We start from the raw sequence: 19,071 nt of genomic DNA, 5'->3' as shown, positions 1-19,071 counted from the left end.
TTATCCTTACTTGATGTGTCAGAAGTATAATTGCTTATCCTTACTTGATGTGTCAGAAGTATAATTGCTTATACTTACTTGATGTGTCAGAAGTATAATTGCTTATCCTTACTTGATGTGTCAGAAGTATAATTGCTTATCCTTACTTGATGTGTCAGAAGTATAATTTCAAATCTAGCTGTTAAACTTCCTCAAGAACAGAAACTTTGCCGAGTGCTCTCTGAGTTTAGAAATGTGGGTAATCGGCTGTATATTAAAGGCCGTAAATCTTGCCGTTTTGTGTTTTAAATCCTCCTTATTGTTCATTTTCCAGAATAAGTATGCAGAAGCCATAGCTGTCTTAGATGGACCCCTGTCCGATAAGGTAATCCATCAACCACAGAATTTTTTAGCCTTGAAAAGGGGGACCTACCATGCCCGCTTGAACCAGTGGGAATCTGCCTCCGCTGTTTATAAGGATCTGATTACCAAAGAGTAAGTTGATAGTCTGTCCTGTTTATAAAAGTACTCTCTCTGTCCTGTGCACTTCTTGTCCCAGCATCCATTTATCCCAAGTTCTCAATTGTGCCTTTTTCCCTGGATCATCTAGACCCAAACACTAGCCGATGTCCTGCCACTTCCACGTCTGTTATATTTAGACGATTGCTTCTCATCCATTCTTTTCGGGATTCCAGGTCACCTTATTCTTTAGCTCTTCATATGTTTTCCAGTCTCTGAGCACATCTCTTTCACTGCCTTTATTGTGAAATGGTTTTCCCTGTACACTCCAGTAAGAAAACTTGGCATTTTGTTGTTGCATCTTTGCAGAATCTCCTTTCTGTTTCTTCACATATCTTTATATCCACTGTATATAGAAGTTGAAGTCTTATACATTTATTTACCAGCAGGCCAAAGATTTTGCCTTACTGACACTCGATATCAGCTTTCGAGACGAATGTGTTGCTAAGGTTAAGAACAAAATAATCGTTTCCAACATCGGGCTTTTTATCTTGATATAATCATTCCTTTCCTTTTCATGGATAGGTCTTCATACATGTGATGGATATCGTTAATTCTTGCTTGATATAAACTTCAAGACTTTTGGGCATTTCATGTGACTACTTCTGTCAAGTACAGTATGTACATTAATGCTGTTTACGGCTCATGTCTATCTTGCATCATCCATTTTCCTTTGTTTCTTCTCCTGACACTGGGAGCGTGGTTTTGTTCACTTTAATTTTCAATTCTGTCTCTCTCTCTTGCACTTTTTTATTAGGCCTTCCCAAGTCATCATAATAAAACAGTTCCTGGTAGCCTCTCACAGCAGTCTTTTATAGCTTCTTCCTTTACCAAAATAAACAGATGCATAGAATCTTACGTATAAACATTGATGTATATAAATTCATTTTAGTATTCTTAATAGGTTCACTGTATCTATCGTTTAATTTTTTTTATCACAAAGACCAGATAATTGGCAACACTACGTCGAGTATATTCGGGTAATGATGGAGCTAAAGTTAGCCGGGAACTCGCCCAACGACCCCCTCGTAGAAACGTCCACCTTCCTCTCTGGCATCAGGCAACGAGAGGCCCCCCACAGCAGAGGTCCCTTGCTGGGACTTCTGCAGCTAGCTCTCGTACTCCAGGAGAAGGGAATGGCTGAACGAGTAGAGGAATTGTGTGGTAAGTTTATGTTCTGTGCGCTCCTGTTTAGACTTAAATTTTCGTGTTCATAGTTTCATTTTTAATTTAAAAACAAATTTTGTTTCTTTTAAATCTGTCTCGTTCCGACTCGTATTTCTTTTAAAAAAGATTGGTTTGAAAAGTAATTTCATTATGTTTTAAAACTAGCAAAGCAATTCACTTATTGATTTATTTTGATTGCAACTTCCTGACTAATATATCCCTTTAATATCTTTTGATTCTTTTTATGATTAGAATAAATGTTAACTTATATACTCCAATATACACTAATTTTTTTTTTTCAACAGGAGACTTTGTAGAGATACTCAGAGAATATATTGGAGAGTATGGAGACAAAATGTGTTGTTACGGTGATATTGTTAACTTCTTACCACTTGTGCCAAAAGACCGAATCTCGGGTTTCCTGGAGTTTGCGAAGAGTCTCGTACACTTTAACGAAGAAGGAGTTCCCGCAGACGTAAGTTCGTGCGAAAAGTGGTTGGAATTTAGTGTTTAGTATCTTTAGTGGCTGACAGAAAAAGATTTTATTTTTATATATGCGCATACAATTTCGAGATAAGTCGTATGATTTTCATATTGTAAAAAAGAACGAAAGTGTAATACAGTACTTCATTGTTGTGTAATAAGCTTGACACTGACTTTTCTGTTATTTAGATATCAATAGAATACCGTGCAGTGTCTTTATATTTGAATTATATTACTTTATTCTCCTATTTTCTATTTCATTCGGTCTCAACTGTTTCCTCTTCCTTCCATCTTGCTGTTCAACCTCTTTTAACTTTTACTTTAATTCTGAATAGCCTTTACAGATCCTAGCACTAGGCTATATAACCAAACCACTTCATTTATGAAAATAAAATCCTCCTGGAAGGTTGTAAAAGTGTGTATGATGTAGTAAATTCATTTATGTTTATTCTCACTGAATTGTATCCCTTAACAGGTAGAGGCTGTTCCTGGAAGGTTGTAAAAGTGTGAATGATGTAGTAAATTCATTTATGTTTATTCTCACTGAATTGTATCCCTTAACAGGTAGAGGCTGTTCCTGGAAGGTTGTAAAAGTGTGTATGATGTAGTAAATTCATTTATGTTTATTCTCACTGAATTGTATTCCCTAACAGGTAGAGGCTGTGTATCGCAATTTGTGCTGGTTGCAGCTGACAAGAGCCTTAGGTCAACAGGAAAACCTCAGTGCGGCCGAGCACGTCCAGTTTGCCGACACTCTGGTGAAGTTGTATAAGCAGACCTTACACTTGTCCTTGCACATGGCAGATACAGACATTAGGTATGGCGGCTGGCTTCCACCAGCTGATTCTTTTGTTTGTAAACTTTTTGCTGTAGTTTGCTTTACTATTGTTCTTTAGAAGTAGTTTAGATATTTTCTGATTGTGTCAGTTTAAATATTTTTTTGTCTGATAACTTGATAAGTGAAGGTTCATATATAAAAACAATTTGTTCCTACTTGAATATAAATCTGTGTCCTTAATTATGAGTATGATTTTAATGAGCTGTAAACGGCTGTTAAAATTTATGTGTCTGGGAAATCCCGCACTACTGCCCACCAAGTAGCCACTTTGATTTCACCTGCTGAGTGGTACGGACATACTTTGTGTGACAAACTTTGTTATATTTACAATTTTTTTTCTATTTGGAGATATCTGTATGACTGTTAGAAAGTAGAAACCATATGCATGCAGTCCTGCCCAGGTGTATCGGGTCATAAGGAATTCTGTGGATCCCCAAACATTGTGCCCTACTTGCAGAAGGTGATGACTGGTTGCAGTCATCAGCCTATGAAGAATATAAGAAGTGGCCATGCTTCCAGTGATGGGAGTACAATCATAAGAAGAAGAAGACAAAGCGAGATTCTTCATCTTTGGGATCTTTCTCTAAGTCAAAACTATCCTCTAAACCTCTCTCTTCTTCTCCTGGTACTCCAGCTTCCAATTCAGACACAACTTAAGGACTAGCTCTGAGTGAGGCAGACTGCTTCACCTAGAGGAACAGGTAGTCCCTGCCCTTTAATTGGGAGTGAGGCCAAAGTTGCTTTTTCAGATGGCGTTGCTGCCTTGGACTACACCCTAAGGACTATGGCCCTCCTTAGCTCTTCCTCCAGGACCCAGCCCTCCTTTGTTACCCTGCAGAGGAAGCTACTGACATGACTTCCTCAGTCCAACCCAGAACTCTAAATAGTGGAGTTGAACGCCGATCATCTACTTTCACAGCCTCATGGTAAACTAGTACTGTACGGCCTTCATCTCCAACCAGATTATTTCCTTCGACTGTGATAAGGAGATGGTAAACTAATACTGTACGGCCTTCATCTCCACCCAGATTATTTCTTTGACTGCGAAAAGGAGAGAAAACGCCTGCAGATTTCCCCAGGGAATCTCCATATCCATCAATAAACCTTACTTTCACCTCCTCTGAAGATGAATCTTCAAAGACTTCAGATTGCATGAAGAGTTTTCTGATCGTTAAGAGAGAGATCGCAAGCACACTCATATTTGCATGCAATCATGTGATCCTTAAACTCAATGCAAACATTCAGCTTTTGCCAAGTATTTTTCTAAGTGTACGCGCTTTCCAGTGACAGCACTTTTCTGATCCTGTATAGTCATCTAAGCACATGCTAGCTTATCTAGGATTATGCATGCTCTTTGTATGCACTGATTTGAGATGGAACTTTCACCTGTTAACACCTGTTTACCAGATATTGTACAATCATCTGTACAGGATTACTTGTTGGTATGTAACCTTCTGTTCTCACCCGTTCTCCTGAGAGAATATTTTCACCATAACCTGAATTTGCTATTGTTTGCACGAAGGCCCTCCTGTTGCCACCATAACGTATGCACAATCTGTGGCAAGGCTCATTTCCGCCTAGTGGCAAGATATACTTTGTCAGCCTTTGAGGCCAGAAGGGCTTGAGACAATCTTGTCTGAGTAATCAACCCTTCAACCTTTTCAGCGTATTGCCAGAATGTTAACCTGGTAAGAGTCTACTCTAACACTTGCAACATCCTCCCATTTGCTTCCATCCTAGGTAAGTTAAACCAGCCAGTTTGGTTCATAGGGACTCCCTTTCTCCTAAAGATGAGTTTCCTATAAAAGGTGTATGGTTTGTATTTATGTAGGGACAAATCACAAATTTTAAAGTAATTTTTTCTTTCAACGAACGTATCTTTCAAGTTACGCTTCACGCCTCAACCACCCCGTAAGTCCCTAGCTTAAGGTCAAAAGTGAGTTCAGAGCTGATAACTATTACCTCGCTATAAGTTATTAGTGCTGCCTTTGACCGTGTTAATCATGAGGCCCTTGTTTTCAAACTGAAACAGTTGGGAGTGGGTGGGTCGTTTCTTAGCATTATTATTGATTTTTTAAGTAATAGATCTCAAAGAGTTGTTGTTGATGGGCACCATAGTGATTATAGGAATGTGATATCTGGTGTTCCACAGGGTAGTGTTCTTGGCCCATTACTTTTCATACTATATACACATGACATGTGGTTTGGCCTAGAAAACAAGCTTGTTGCATATGCAGATGATGCTACTCTCTTTGCATCAATTCCATCCCCTGAATGTAGATCTAGGGTTGGTGAATCCCTTAATAGAGATTTAGCTAGAATTAGTGCATGGTGCAAATTATGGGGTATGAAGTTGAATCCTAACAAAACTCAAAGTATGATTGTAAGTAGGTCAAGGACGGTGGTTCCTCAACATCCGGATCCCAGTATTGATAATGTTTCTTTAAATATGTATGACTCTTTCAAAATTTTAGGTGTGATTCTCGACAGTAAATTTACTTTTGAGAAACATATAAGGTCTGTGTCTTCTTCAATTTCACAAAAAATAGGCTTATTGAGAAAGTCTTTCAAGATTTTTGGTGATCAATCTATTCTGAAGAAGTGTTTTAATTCTTTCATTCTACCTTGTTTTGAGTATTGTTCTCCTGTCTGGTCTTCAGCTGCTGAATCTCATCTTAATTTTTTGGACAGAAACTTACGGTCTATTAAGTTTCTTATTCCTGATCTAGATATTAATCTCTGGCACCGTCGTTCAATTAGTTCATTATGTATGTTGCATAAGATTTTTCACAACTCTGACCATCCTTTACATTCAGATCTCCCTGGACAATTCTATCCTGTTCGTAATACTAGGCAGGCAGTTAATTCTAATAGCCAGGCCTTCTCCATCACGAGGCTCAATACTACGCAGTACTCTAGAAGTTTTATTCCAGCTGTGACCAAGTTGTGGAATGATCTTCCTAATCGGGTGGTTGAATCAGTAGAACTTCAAAAGTTCAAAGTGGGAGCAAATGCTTTTTTGTTGACCAGGCGGACATGAGTCTTTTTATAGTTTATTTATGACATATTTGTTTTTGATGTTGTTGATAGTTTATTATATGACATGTCTGTTTTGACGTTGTTTCTTATTTTAGAATGATTTATTGTTAATTTGTTCTCTTCATTTATTTATTTCCTTATTTCCTTTCCTCACTGAGCTATTTTTCCCTGTTGGAGCCCCTGGGCTTATAGCATCTTGCTTTTCCAACTAGGGTTGTAGCTTGGATAGTAATAATAATAATAATAAGTTAAGGGGCCATTTCCAGCTACAGTAAGTCAAAATCATAGTCCTATTAAAAGTCTGTGGTTTCTATAGTTAAGAAAAATACAAATCACTTAAGAAATTTTGTTGATTTATTGCTAGTAATTTGTAAAAAAAAAAAATTCTTGCTTTTATACTGTTGCTAGTAATTTTTAAAAAGATTCTAGTTTTTATACTGTTGCTAGTTATTTGTAAGAAAAGTTTTGGTTTTTATACTTGTCATTAATTTGTAACTAAAATTAATTTTCATAATCTGTTACTAACACTGTAAAATATGTCATTTTCTTCTTCATCTCATCTTTTCTTCTCTGTCTCGGCAGGCCGGGTGATGCGTATTTAATTTTAGCAGCTCACAGTTACCTGACAGCCGTAGTCAAATGTGGAGTTACTACAAATGACGTCGATCCACGCCAGTTAATACTCAAAGTCGCGACTGTTTTAGAACAAGGCATCGAAATCTCCAAAGCAAATTTCCAGTTGAAACTATTGCTGATAAAGATATATAATATGATTGGTAAGTTGGTTAAATATTAGATAAGATTTTACAATTATAATGTAGTGAAAGTCGGGTGAAATTAGTCAGACACGCTTCATTGTAAGTTGTTAACTTGTTCTAAGACTAGCAATGCAACGGGAAAAATTGGGGGAATATTGTTGGATAGAAATTAATCTTTTAAAACTAGATATCCTATTAAACTCATTTACATTGACATTGATTTCCCATATCATTTAACAAAATACATACATACATATACCAAGGCACTTCCCCCAATTTTGGGGGGGTAGCCGACATCAACAATGAAACAAAACAAAAAAGGGGACCTCTACTCTCTACTCTCTCTCTCTCCTGTATCTACATCTTGTGAGACATCGACATTAACAAAATATAATTTGTAAAAAACCAACTTGAACTTTCAAGTCTGCATTGTAGAGAAACATATTTTTGTCTTATAAGATCATCTTAAAGATGACAGACATGTTTAGTTGTAAGAGCAGTAAATATATGTGCTTTTAAAATAACCTAGAAAGCCATGCTCACTGCTTAAATAAAGAAAGAAGAAAGCATCAGTATATATAGAACATATTAGACTAAATAAGAAAAAAATGTTTATCCCCACAGGTGCCACGAATGCCTCGCAGACAGTCTACGAAAAATGTGATCTAAAACACATCCAACTCGATACTCTGGGTCACGTCCTGGCTTTGCAGTCTCTAGACTCGGCAAATTACGCCGTCACTATGGACATCATTTCGTTAACGCTCAAATTTTTTATGGCCAATTACAAAGATGTAAGGACTTTGAGCTTTGGTTTTTGTCTAAAATTCTTTTATTTGAAAATTTTGTAAACAGTTTGTTCCTATACAGATGCATAACCATTGTCCTTTAGTAGGTGTATGATTTAACTCGGTGTTAAAATTTATAACGAGGTGTTGGTAGTTAATGGTGGGAAACGGAAGACACACACCGCCCCACACCAACAATCTGAGTAGCTATTTAGATTTCAGCCACCAAGCAATATGTACCTGCTCTCTTTGTTCCTAAATTAGCTGCTTTAATTTTCTTATTCTCATTACTGTGTTTGGTTGCCATTTGATTTGGAATAGAGAAACAACGGGTGGACAAGCTGTCATGCCCTGGTGTGTCTACCCGTAAGTGTTCCAATTTTACGAGTAGAATCATTATTGATCCCCATTTCTTGGGCCCTCCTAGCAAGGGATTATGCTTTCACAGTCCTCCTCCTGTTAGCATTTCAGAAGAACTTGTCAGTGTCACAAGTGTTGAAAGCGGGTGTCTGGAAGTGCCAGATAATATTCTCTGCCCACTACAAGAGGGAATATACCCAGAAGTCCTTCAACATGTTCTCTCATGGAGCTGCGGTATTTGCTCAACAGGGTATGTTGATTACCTTCAAAGGGTAAGATGCATCTCATCGTAGCAGTCATAAATGTTATGGATAATTGTAGGAATGTCTGGCCGTATTTCCTTTTTCCTTTTCCCGTTCGATAGGGTGCTACGGTCACGCCGTTATTCCCTGGAACTGACTTGGATGCAGGTAGGCTACCGTAAAGAGTAACTACAGTATTCTATTCTATCTACCATGGCACTTCTCCCAATTTTGTGACGTAGCCAACATGAAAAAAAAAACAAGTGGATATTTTCATCTTAGATCTTCCTTGCTTGGTACTGCTACGGTGCCACAATTCACCTTCCCCCCGTTATCCACCACAACTGAACCTTCAAATGCTGACTCCCCTATTGCCGCTACCTCATCGGTTCCAAGGCAGCAACAGTGCCTGTCAGAACTGCTTCATAATCGCTTGCTAATTATTTCTATTCCTAGCATGCTCTTTCGCCTCTTTCATAATTATCCTTCTCTACATGGTCAAACCACCACGACAAATTCATATCCACTCTAACTTCTAATTCATTCCTTTCACCTGTTCTCACTCTTATTATTTCGTTCTTAACCCTATCCGATCGAGATACAATAGTAATACTCGGACATTTCATCTCTAACACATTCAATTTTTGTCTCTCCCTCAACTCCGATCCACACATCACAGTTGGTACAATCACTATCTCTGACAGAATTCTCTTTATATTCATCCCTAACTTTGTATCCTTCTCTGCTACCAACATTTAAAATTAAACATAGAAGTATTTCCCCTCTCTTCCTTATGAGGGCTTGAAATGTAAACTTTTAATATCAACACATTTCTGACTGTCTACAGTATCCTAGTAAGGATATAGGTTCCTCTGTGACTGACAGTTCTCAAGCAGAAACCTAGCCTATCATATGAGAATATTTCTCAGGTTGATAGGAGGCAGATTGGAGTCGAACGCTATTGCACCTCTTTAGATCCGATTGATATGACCTCCCTGGTATTTTAAATCAGCCAGTTTGGTATGGTAACCTCCTCCCTCCTTTGTATAAGTATCATATTAAAAGAGCAATGCTTTGTATCCGTGTAAAGACAAATTAACCGCCTCGTAAGTCCTTGGTGAAGGTCAAAGTTGCTACTCCTTGTGTTTGAGGGAAGGAGGCTTCCCCACCAGTAACTACAGACACCCCTTTATAAAAATATAACAATCAAGTTTCCAGCATCGCTAAAATCATACCCATATTAAAGAACAATGGTTTGTATAATTAGAAAAATACAATTTTAGAAATTTGATATTTTTTAAATTCAGCTTTGTTCTCTTGTAGCTAACATAATCCTTTAGTGTCACTCTCAATTTGTGTATGCAACTTGTTCTCCATTTTACCACGTGCGTTGCTCTCTCTATTTGCAGACTTCCGATCCATTAATATCTTCATATAAATTTGGATCTTTAACGAGAATTCCAGAATTCGTGGATTTCCGTGAAAGATTGAATAATTCCCTCCATTTTGCCATACTGACAGCGGAACAGATGTTGCTGGATCTAACTATGGAAGTGAGTATTTTTTAATGTTATTATCATCGTTATTATTGTTTTAAGGCCATCTCTGGAAAAGATATGAAAACAAATATCAAATATAAAAAGAACAACTAACCACATTAGCCATTGCCATAGTGTACTTCCTTTTAAGGGAATAATAGTCTCACCAGCTCTTACCATTCAAGATTGAGAAACTTCCGTAATGTGGCTGGATTCTCGTATGATACTTCTCATTCCACATAATTCCATCAGCCATAAAATTCTTGACGGAGAAGGGCCATCATCTTTGCAAAGGATAAGAAAACAAATTTGAAATATAAAAAGAACAACTAACCACATTAGCCATTGCCATAGTGTACTTCCTTTTAAGGGAATAATAGTCACACCAGCTCTTACCATTCAAGATTGAGAAACTTCCGTTATGTGGCCGGATTCTCGTATGATACTTCTCATTCCACATAATTCCATCAGCCATAAAATTCTTGACGGAGAAGGGCCATCATCTTTGCAAAGGATAAGAAAACAAATTTGAAATATAAAAAGAACAACTAACCACATTACCCATAGCTTGCCGTAGTGTACTTCCTTTTAAGGGAATAATAGTCACACCAACTCTTACCATTCATGATTGAGAAACTTCCGTTATGTGGCCGGATTCTCGTATGATACTTTTCATTCCACATAATTCCATCAGCCATAAAATTCCTGACGGAGAAGGGTACTTACACTGGTTGTGTAGGAAGAGTTTTTGAGTTATTTCTTCACTACAAATACAGTGATTGTAGATTGCATATATAGCCATTTGGGAGACAGGACTTAGGAAGAACAATTTAATGAGGTGTCAGAAGTTTGCAAATGGGAATAGTGTGGTACATAAGGTTGAAGACCTGTCCCTCTGGAAGTTAACAGTAGCATATTAGGAAGGATTTAGATTGTAGAAATTTTAACAATCTTCCCATCAGTAAATTAAGATTAGAAGAGGTATTTCTCAAAATGCCATCTTAAAAGTTCCTGTGATTGAAATTGAGATAATTGAAGTTAACAAAAAAACACACTGAATTGTACCTCAAAGCCTATGGAGGAGATATATTATAGAGATCATGCACCTTTTATCTAAAACTGATTTGAATTCACATGTGACGTACCTCCGTAAGCCTTATTGGTAACGTACTACTGTATATTCATAAAGAACAAGGCAAGATCAGAATTACAGTTTGTGCTTGAATTTATAGCCAGTTTTCCTAACCGAGACGAGAGGAAGCCGTCCTTGCTGGAATGGGACAGAGCTGAGATGCTGAACTAGGATTCAAAAGTAAATGTACATCAAGATCAGAAAAACAGAAAGATAAGATACCATTAAAGGTCGCTCATGTATGGCAGAGGCAAGGGACAGTGACATTGCCATACCAAGCAGGACAATGCCCTAGAGACTGACCTTATAGTATATGATCAGCGCCCAGGCCTCCTCTCCACCCAAGGTAGGATCAGGGAGGGCCCGGCATTGGCTGCTGATAACTCAGCAGATAGCCCTATAGGCTCCCCCAAACCCCCTAAACCTTAGCTCACAAGGATGGTAAGGTTGCAGACACTAGTGGCACTAACGAGTTTGAGCGGGACTCAAACCCGCGACTGGCGATCACCGGGGTTGTCTTAAATGATTCCAGCAATAGTTTTCTCTCAATCTTGAATGGTACCAGTTAGGGCGACTGGAATTCCGTTTTACGGAGGTAAAAATGATCTTTGATAAACGAGGTTCTCGTAAACATTAAACAAACAAACACCAACATTACAATGCGGAAAATATTAAAGACAATTTTGCATGGCACTTCTCTTTTAAACTTTAGATAAACAACACTCCATCCTTGGATAATTTGATGCTGTAGTTGGCATTAAATATGAACCATTTAGAGTTTTATGCTTTTGTAGTTTGGAACTGACTTCTTGTTGTTATCATTATGTTAACTGAAAGGACTCTTTGATGTTAAATTTACAGAATGAGAAAGAAATTTCAGCTATCTAGTGATGATTGTGCATTCCTACAAAAAAAAGCAGGTACATGGAAAAACTAGGAATATCTTATAGTTTTATTTCTTTGGCCTTGACTTCTTGTACACAGAAATAGATATGACTATATTATATTTATAAAAATGTTTCATAGTTTCTTTGTTACATTTTGAATCATAGCTGCAAGAATCTCTCTTATTAATCTTATGTTCGAATTAACTCGGTAAGGAAAGTGGTTCTGTATTCAAGTTACGTATCGTTCCGACAGGTAAGTTCTCACGGCCAGTTTATAGAAGCCGTACAACAGATGGACATAGATCCAAAATCGGACAAAACAAAGTGGGGGGAACTCTGCGACAATCGCGACTTACGGGTTATGAACACTTGGGAACCCCTGCACAGGTGAGCTCAGTAATCGAAGGTAGATATGTTGTATAGTATTATTTTTAAGGTTCATCTACAGCATTTTTGGACTTGGCTGTATATTTTCTCAATGTCACTATTTTATCTTTTCCGTTTTTATATTTTTTTAACCGGTTGTGCTTTTCTTTGTTCTATATTATACATTTATTCAAGACTAAACCATTTGGTCCAATATTACGGAGTTTAGATTGGTTTTAACTTCTAAAAAAATGGATAGAATAAAGTATATAGTTTAAAATTTTGTCCAGGAAAACCCATATATCATAAGTCGCCTTATCATTTCCGAAATAGTTGTCAGTCGCATTCTAAAAATGTCAAGAGTGTATCCCTCTAGCTCAACTAGGCTTAACTGATCTGGTTAATGTTCTGTACCTCATTATATTGTGATATTTCTTGAGGTTAACCTTTCATAATCCGTCCATCCATCACTCATTTTACGTCAATCATCTGTTGATAAGTTGTCTCATTCCTATGTTCTTCATTTCTCTTTATGGATGAGATCTTTCGTTGAAGGGATTTTGTTTATATGTAGAAGCTTAGTTCCTTGTTTTGTGTGAATTTTACTGTTCTCCACAATTTATTATATTTCAGCGAAATTATTGCTTTAGCAGTAATATTTTGATAACCAGTTTCCTAAGTGAAATTGAATGGGAAGAGTTGATGTATTCTAGTTTTTAGATTTTGATATAATCTTGATATGTTACCATTCCTTTAGTATTTATAATTTGTCACTCTGGAAAGGCTACCCTATCGTGTCCTACCAATTTGTACTGTTAGCATAGTTTGGAATTACGAGCTTTGCTTCGTTTCATAACCTTGTTTTTGTAAATGTTATTTCTTTTAAATTGAAATTTTGGAGTGTGTATTAAGATTCAATTTTGTATTGAACAGTATATGAGGTAATTCTGCACCTTTGTTTTTCTTGGGCAATTTATGCATCATGACATGTGAGCAATTGCCATGTAAACTCATGTCTGGTATTCCTTACCTGCTGTGGAAATAAATGTGATGTGTGTAGTGTTTGGGAGACAGACATTCTGGTTTGATGGCGTGAAATTTTACACAGCATAGAACTTACAATCTGTCATCTTCTGAGATCCTTGCCGAGTCTTCGATTCGTCTGGTGTCTTATTCACTTACATTTTCTTTGCAAAAGGCTTTTGTTCATACACGATACAAACCCTTGTTCTTTAATTCAAATTTGCTTTTATGTGCTCACACATGGGTGCATGTCCTCAACGGTTTGCAAATGTCCCACTTACTTTTTTGAGCAGTGCAACCTCACCCACATCTGTTCTAGCACCCACTAGCACATTATTTTGCGCATGGAGGAAGGATAAAAAATTGTCTCCTTCAGTGTGCCCTCATCTTGCTCATGTTCCTATAGGAACGAGCCCTCACATGTTTACGCGAGACCTAGTGCACCTTTTTCCAGCAGTACACCCTCACCTTCTTTCGAAAGCACACATTTGCCTTCTTGTAAAGCTAGAAAGCAAATAGTTGTTCTTATAGGAGCGAGCCCACACATATTCACATGAGACGTGGGCCCCTTTCTACAGCAGTACACCCTTACATTCTTTCGAAAGCACACATTTGCCTTCTTGTAAAGCTAGAAACCAAATATTTCTACGTTTGCCAGAATGAAACGAGGGAAGAGAATGCATACTGAGTACGTTCCTTCGATGAAAATACATATTGGTATGTGGTACGGTTCACTAGCTACTTGTACTCTTTCCGCACAAGAAAGAACATGCCCCTTGCTGATAGGAATAAGGGCATCAGTCCAGTTGAAGGGGCCATTTGATTTTCCTTTTTCTAGGACATGACCAGCCATCTTCTTGCAGATAAAGCAGCTTTTGATAAATGGGTTTTTATATTAGAATATAAGTTATATCATAGAAATAGTTTTTCATTTAGAATATAAGTTATATCATAGAAATAGTTTTTCATTTACAAGAATGAGTTATTATAACATTTCATCTCTCCAGGTGTTTGCAAGAAAGTGATATCAAAGCCAGTGCGGAAGCAGACATTGCCCTGCTGAAACTCCGCAATGTCACTTTACGATTGGTGGGCGCGGCGTCTAGACTCGGCCACTCGAAGGCCAATAATGACCAAGCATCTGCCAATAAGGAGAACAGGTATGGCTCCTTGATTAATACTGTTTATCATCGATGAAATTTCTAATATTTTTAGACATGGTATTTTAGCAAGAAACTTTTGACATATCACAATGTCTTTAATCAAGGTTTTCATGTTATGAAGTTAAATTGTTATAGAAATGAATGTGTAGATAAAGAAATGGGTAAAAATAGCAAGAAGTCAACCATTGGAAAATCATAAAAAGTCATGGTTGGTGTAACTCGATTCATGCTTTATTTCACTTTGCTGTCCAATCTGTTAACATTTACCTCACTGTGCAACTTTGAGGTCCCCCAAATTTGTATATGGCTGCTGAAGACCCACTTAAGCCCCAGTACTGAGCCAGTGGCCCTAATGCACAAATCTATCCTTTACAACCCTCCTTCCACTTCTTGCTTGAATCTCAGTCTAATTAAAGTCCCCATCTGTACCCTTTCTCCAAGACCTCTTAGAATTTCCCACTTGTTGACTTCATGCCATTTTTGTACCCAAACCTTATCTTGTTAGTTCCTCCTCCTCATCCCTGTCTGCACCATATTGGTTTTCAAGTTCTCAGTATATTTTACATCTACCGGTACAGTCTTTCATATTTTGATCACAGTTTTTCAGTCTCGTCCGTTTTTCGAGTTTCCAATATTCTATGGTGTGAGGATAGGTTTTATACATGAAAAAATCTAATCTTATTATACTTAAGATTCCCTTTAATTACCAGCACTATAGCATTTTTTGTCTCATCCAGGCTTGAGTTACTTTCATTCTTTATTACCCTCTGTGTTTTGGTTAGTTTGGTTCGATTGTGATAAGCTATTTTGACACTAATGGTTGTTATTTATATTTTTTCTCCGTTACAGATGTAGGTAAGCATCCCTTCCCTGCAAATTATTTATATATTCATAGATGTAATTATTATTTTTCTCGTCGACAGTGGAATCATGAATGGTGAAGCAAATCAGTCCAACGACGCACAGCTTTTAGTGGAGCTTACGAAGCGCCTTGAAGAAGATTATGAAGAGTGTAGCAAATACAGGAACAACAAACCTCCTGAGGTAGGTATTATCTGTTTTCTGATAGGCTGTGCAAGCAAATTTATGCTGATCATTGTTAAATTTGTGTAAATTACTGTACCAGCTGAACTCGGTTGAGTCCCTTGTTAGGCCGGAGGAACGTAAAGAGTAGAGGTCCCCTTTTTTGTTTTGTTTCTTGTTGATGTCGGCTACCCCCCAAAATTGGGGAAGTGCCTTGGTATATGTATGTATGTATAATTTCATTTAGATGCGTTTGTTAGTCTCTACATGTTTTTACAATGCATATGAACCCTAAAAATTTATTGTATGTAGAAGTATTCTGTGACCAAAAGCTAGTTTGGTTGTTGAAGTTTGTTACCAAAATAGGTAAGGTGTGTTAGCTGAAAACTCTTTGGCCCTCATTTGGATTGACTAGAGAGCCTCGTGTATAAGCTGACCCCTAATCTGTTAAGCCATGAGCAAGGTACATTCCAGTTAGGGAATGGGGTAGTGTACTAGCCCAGTTAAAGGGACTACATTTTAATAAAATGTGGACCAGCATGGGGCACTTAAAGACATTGCAAATTCCCTTTAGTAATGCCTACAGTGCCTTGCACAAGGTGTACTGATGGCGGAGCTATGTTCTTTTTATTTGTTCTGAAAAAGGATAGAATGGGGTAGTGTACTAGCCCAGTTAAAGGGGGCTACGTTTTAATAAAATGTGGATGCAGCATGGGGCACTTAAAGACATTGCAAATTTCCTGTAGTAATGCCTACAGTGCCCTGTACGAGGTGTACTGATGGCAGAGATATGTTTTTTGTATTTGTTCTGAAAAAGGATAGATTGCGAGAGGGTTAATACAGTGGTTGATAATCATGGGGGATGTAACCCATGGTATTATTAATATAAAATATTCTTAACCAATTTATAACTGTATGGAAGTATACTTTATTGAAAATAAGTGATTTTAAATATATTTGCATTATCAACATACGATATTAAAATGATTAGCGTGATATATTGTACGATATTCGAGCGTCCAGACAGAGCACCACCTTTCAATTGAACATTTCGACTGTTAATTTCCTCCTCTCTTATTTCAGCTACCAATTCAAGGTCCAGATCCGTCCAGAATATACCTCTACACAACCAGAAATTATATTCCAGTCCTAGTCAGACATTCACATATTTTACAACAAGTCCAGTCCTGCACCCAAAGCTCAGTGGGTACGTACATGTACGCTTCCTGTTTTTACTCTGCGTATAAGTGGAGTCGGATTTGATTACCTTAGCGATATATTACTGACAGTTGTAGAAGTTTCTTGATACATAAATGACTTCTTGATTATATGTTATGACAATATGATATATCACTGACAGTTGTAGAAGTTTCTTGATACATAAATGACTTCTTGATTATATATTATGACACTATGATATATTACTGACAGTTATATAAGTTTCTTGATACATAAATGACTTCTTGATTATATATTATGACACTTGCTGTGTTTTCTCTGCTTATAAGTGAAGTTTGCCTTAATTACCTTAATGATATATTACTGTCAATTGTATGACTTTCTTAACCCTTTTACCCCCAAAGGACGTACTGGTACGTTTCACAAAAGCCATCCCTTTACCCCCATGGACGTATCGGTACGTCCTTGCAAAAAAATGCTATAGAATTTTTTTTTTCATATTTTTGATAATTTACTGAGAAAATTCAGGCATTTTCCAAGAGAATGAGACCAACCTGACCTCTCTATGACAAAAATTAAGAATGTTAGAGCAATTTAAAAAAAATATACTGCAAAATGTGTTGGGAAAAAAATAACCTCTTGGGGGTTAAGGGTTGGAAATTTCCAAATACCCCGGGGGTAAAAGGGTTAATGCATAAATTCTTGATTATATATTATGACTTCTGAAGGTAAATCTTTTTTACCATTACTCCCAAACCCCTCGATCTAACGAAAAGAAACTTGATTAATTTTGACAATTTTATGAACCCCAACAGGGATTGAAAACTGTTCTGGAGAAAGCATAAAACAAGCACGGGAAGAAATAGAAGATTTGATAGCGTTGCACCTGCAGGACCTCGAGTCCTTGGAGACGAGCACACCCAGAATTTGCCCCGGCGTGAACCCACCGGCACTTGCGCACCTTCACCACCTCACTCAAACTATAGGCATTGTGGCTGTGCTCTTAGGATGCTGTTTCGTTATCTTGAAGCCCATCAAAGCTGCTATTTCGAAGAAGAATAAAAAGAGAAAAGAACCCGTAACGATGGTAAGTGTTTCATAGTAGTTTAGAAATTTAACATTAAGGAACTCTTGCATACCATTAGGTAGTAGGTTGGTCAGGGCACCAGCTACCTGTTTAAGATACTACTGCTAGAGTTATTGGGTCCTTTAACTGGCCTGATGGTACTACATTGGATCCCTCTCTCTCGTTATGGCTCATTTTCCTTAGCCTACACATACACTGAATAGTCAAGCCTTTTCTTCCCACATTCTCCTCTCCTGGTACTACACCGACAACACTAAGAATACCAAACAATTCTTCGTCACTCAAGGGATTAACTACTACATTGTAATTGTTCAGTGGTTACTTTCCACTTGGTAAAGGTAGAAGAGACTTTAGCTATAGTAAGCAGCTCTTCTAGAAGGACACTCCTGGTAGTGTAGACGTTTGGTGGCTAGAAGTACATTTAACATTAAGGTTATGAGGAACTCTAATGTAACTGTAATTTTTGTATCAGTGTGTAGAAATACTGTTATTTCCCCCTTGAAATTCCAACTAATTAATTTCCTTTCCATTTCCACAGCCAGAAGTAGTCCCCCAATTCATGAACTACATCACATCCCTGTCCGGCGATCTTCAAAAGTTCGAAAAGGCCATCGGCGACAAGTGCAAGGAAGTCAAGTCGTGCGCGGAAGAGAACAACCAGAAGGGCTACTCCTCCGTGGAAATCTCCTCTCCCTTGACAAGTCACGAAGATGCCAAACAAGTGTGCGAAAAAGTAGAGCAAAGTTTTATTAAGAGCTTAGGAAACCTTTCATTTTCTATAAGCAATAAAGTTAAGTATGTGTCTTCTCTTAAACTCTAATGTTTAATATTTTTTTATCTCCCAATAGATGGCCAGGCGAGCTTTCTTTGGCGATACTCGCCTGGCCATCTAAAAAATATTACACTATTGGTCTTGTTTTCGGACCGGAGGAATCATTATTACTTTTGTTTATAATGAAAATATATGATCTAGATTGTGTATTTGTTTCCTTTTTTGAGTGTGTGAAAGTGATATGCATTTTTGTAGAAAAGAACTTTGTTTCATACTAATATAATTTGGTTGTAAATCTTTCTATACTTTACCTTTTCATAATCTTTAGAATGTTTTATTCCATGCAGGTTGAAGTATGTGGAAATCTCTTTGAAAATAGCAGGTTATATGCTGTTTCAGGTAAATGAAATATATGGGAGTCCAGAGGGGCTAGTTTAGGCCTTCCTTAGAAGTGAGTCTGCCCTCATTGCACCCATATGGCTACTGCAACTTTAGTATCAATAATATATGAGAAATTTGATCCACGATACTAATATAATTTGGTTGTAAATCTTTCTATACTTTACCTTTTCAAAATCTTTAGTATGTTTATTCCATTCAGGTTGAAGTATGTGGAAATCTCTTTGAAAATAGCAGGTTATATGCTATTTCAGGTAAATGAAATATATTGGAGTCCAGAGGGGCTAGTTTAGGCCTTCCTTAGAAGTGAGTCTGCCCTCATTGCACCC

The 19,071-nt window shown here is 37.4% G+C and overlaps 1 protein-coding gene across 1 annotated transcript in view; it reads left to right on the top strand.

Moving 5' to 3' along the window:
• psidin (phagocyte signaling impaired) overlaps positions 1-18,543 on the top strand; it is a 31,989-nt gene extending 13,446 nt beyond the window's left edge. The window contains exons 5-17 of the mRNA XM_068370943.1: positions 314-474; positions 1,442-1,662; positions 1,971-2,140; positions 2,802-2,965; positions 6,608-6,801; positions 7,408-7,577; positions 9,583-9,726; positions 11,984-12,117; positions 14,127-14,279; positions 15,206-15,326; positions 16,389-16,512; positions 17,300-17,571; positions 18,110-18,543. Of these exons, the coding sequence (XP_068227044.1) occupies positions 314-474; positions 1,442-1,662; positions 1,971-2,140; positions 2,802-2,965; positions 6,608-6,801; positions 7,408-7,577; positions 9,583-9,726; positions 11,984-12,117; positions 14,127-14,279; positions 15,206-15,326; positions 16,389-16,512; positions 17,300-17,571; positions 18,110-18,391 (2,310 nt within the window). The 3' untranslated portion in view covers positions 18,392-18,543. The remainder of the gene's footprint in view (positions 1-313; positions 475-1,441; positions 1,663-1,970; positions 2,141-2,801; positions 2,966-6,607; positions 6,802-7,407; positions 7,578-9,582; positions 9,727-11,983; positions 12,118-14,126; positions 14,280-15,205; positions 15,327-16,388; positions 16,513-17,299; positions 17,572-18,109) is intronic.
• Positions 18,544-19,071: the final 528 nt, after the last annotated feature.

Source organism: Palaemon carinicauda, chromosome 3, assembly GCF_036898095.1.
Source record: "Palaemon carinicauda isolate YSFRI2023 chromosome 3, ASM3689809v2, whole genome shotgun sequence".
In the NCBI taxonomy this organism is placed as follows: Eukaryota; Metazoa; Arthropoda; class Malacostraca; order Decapoda; family Palaemonidae; genus Palaemon; species Palaemon carinicauda.
The sequence above is the reverse complement of the archived record's forward strand: the minus strand, read 5'-3'. Positions and strand labels throughout refer to the sequence as shown.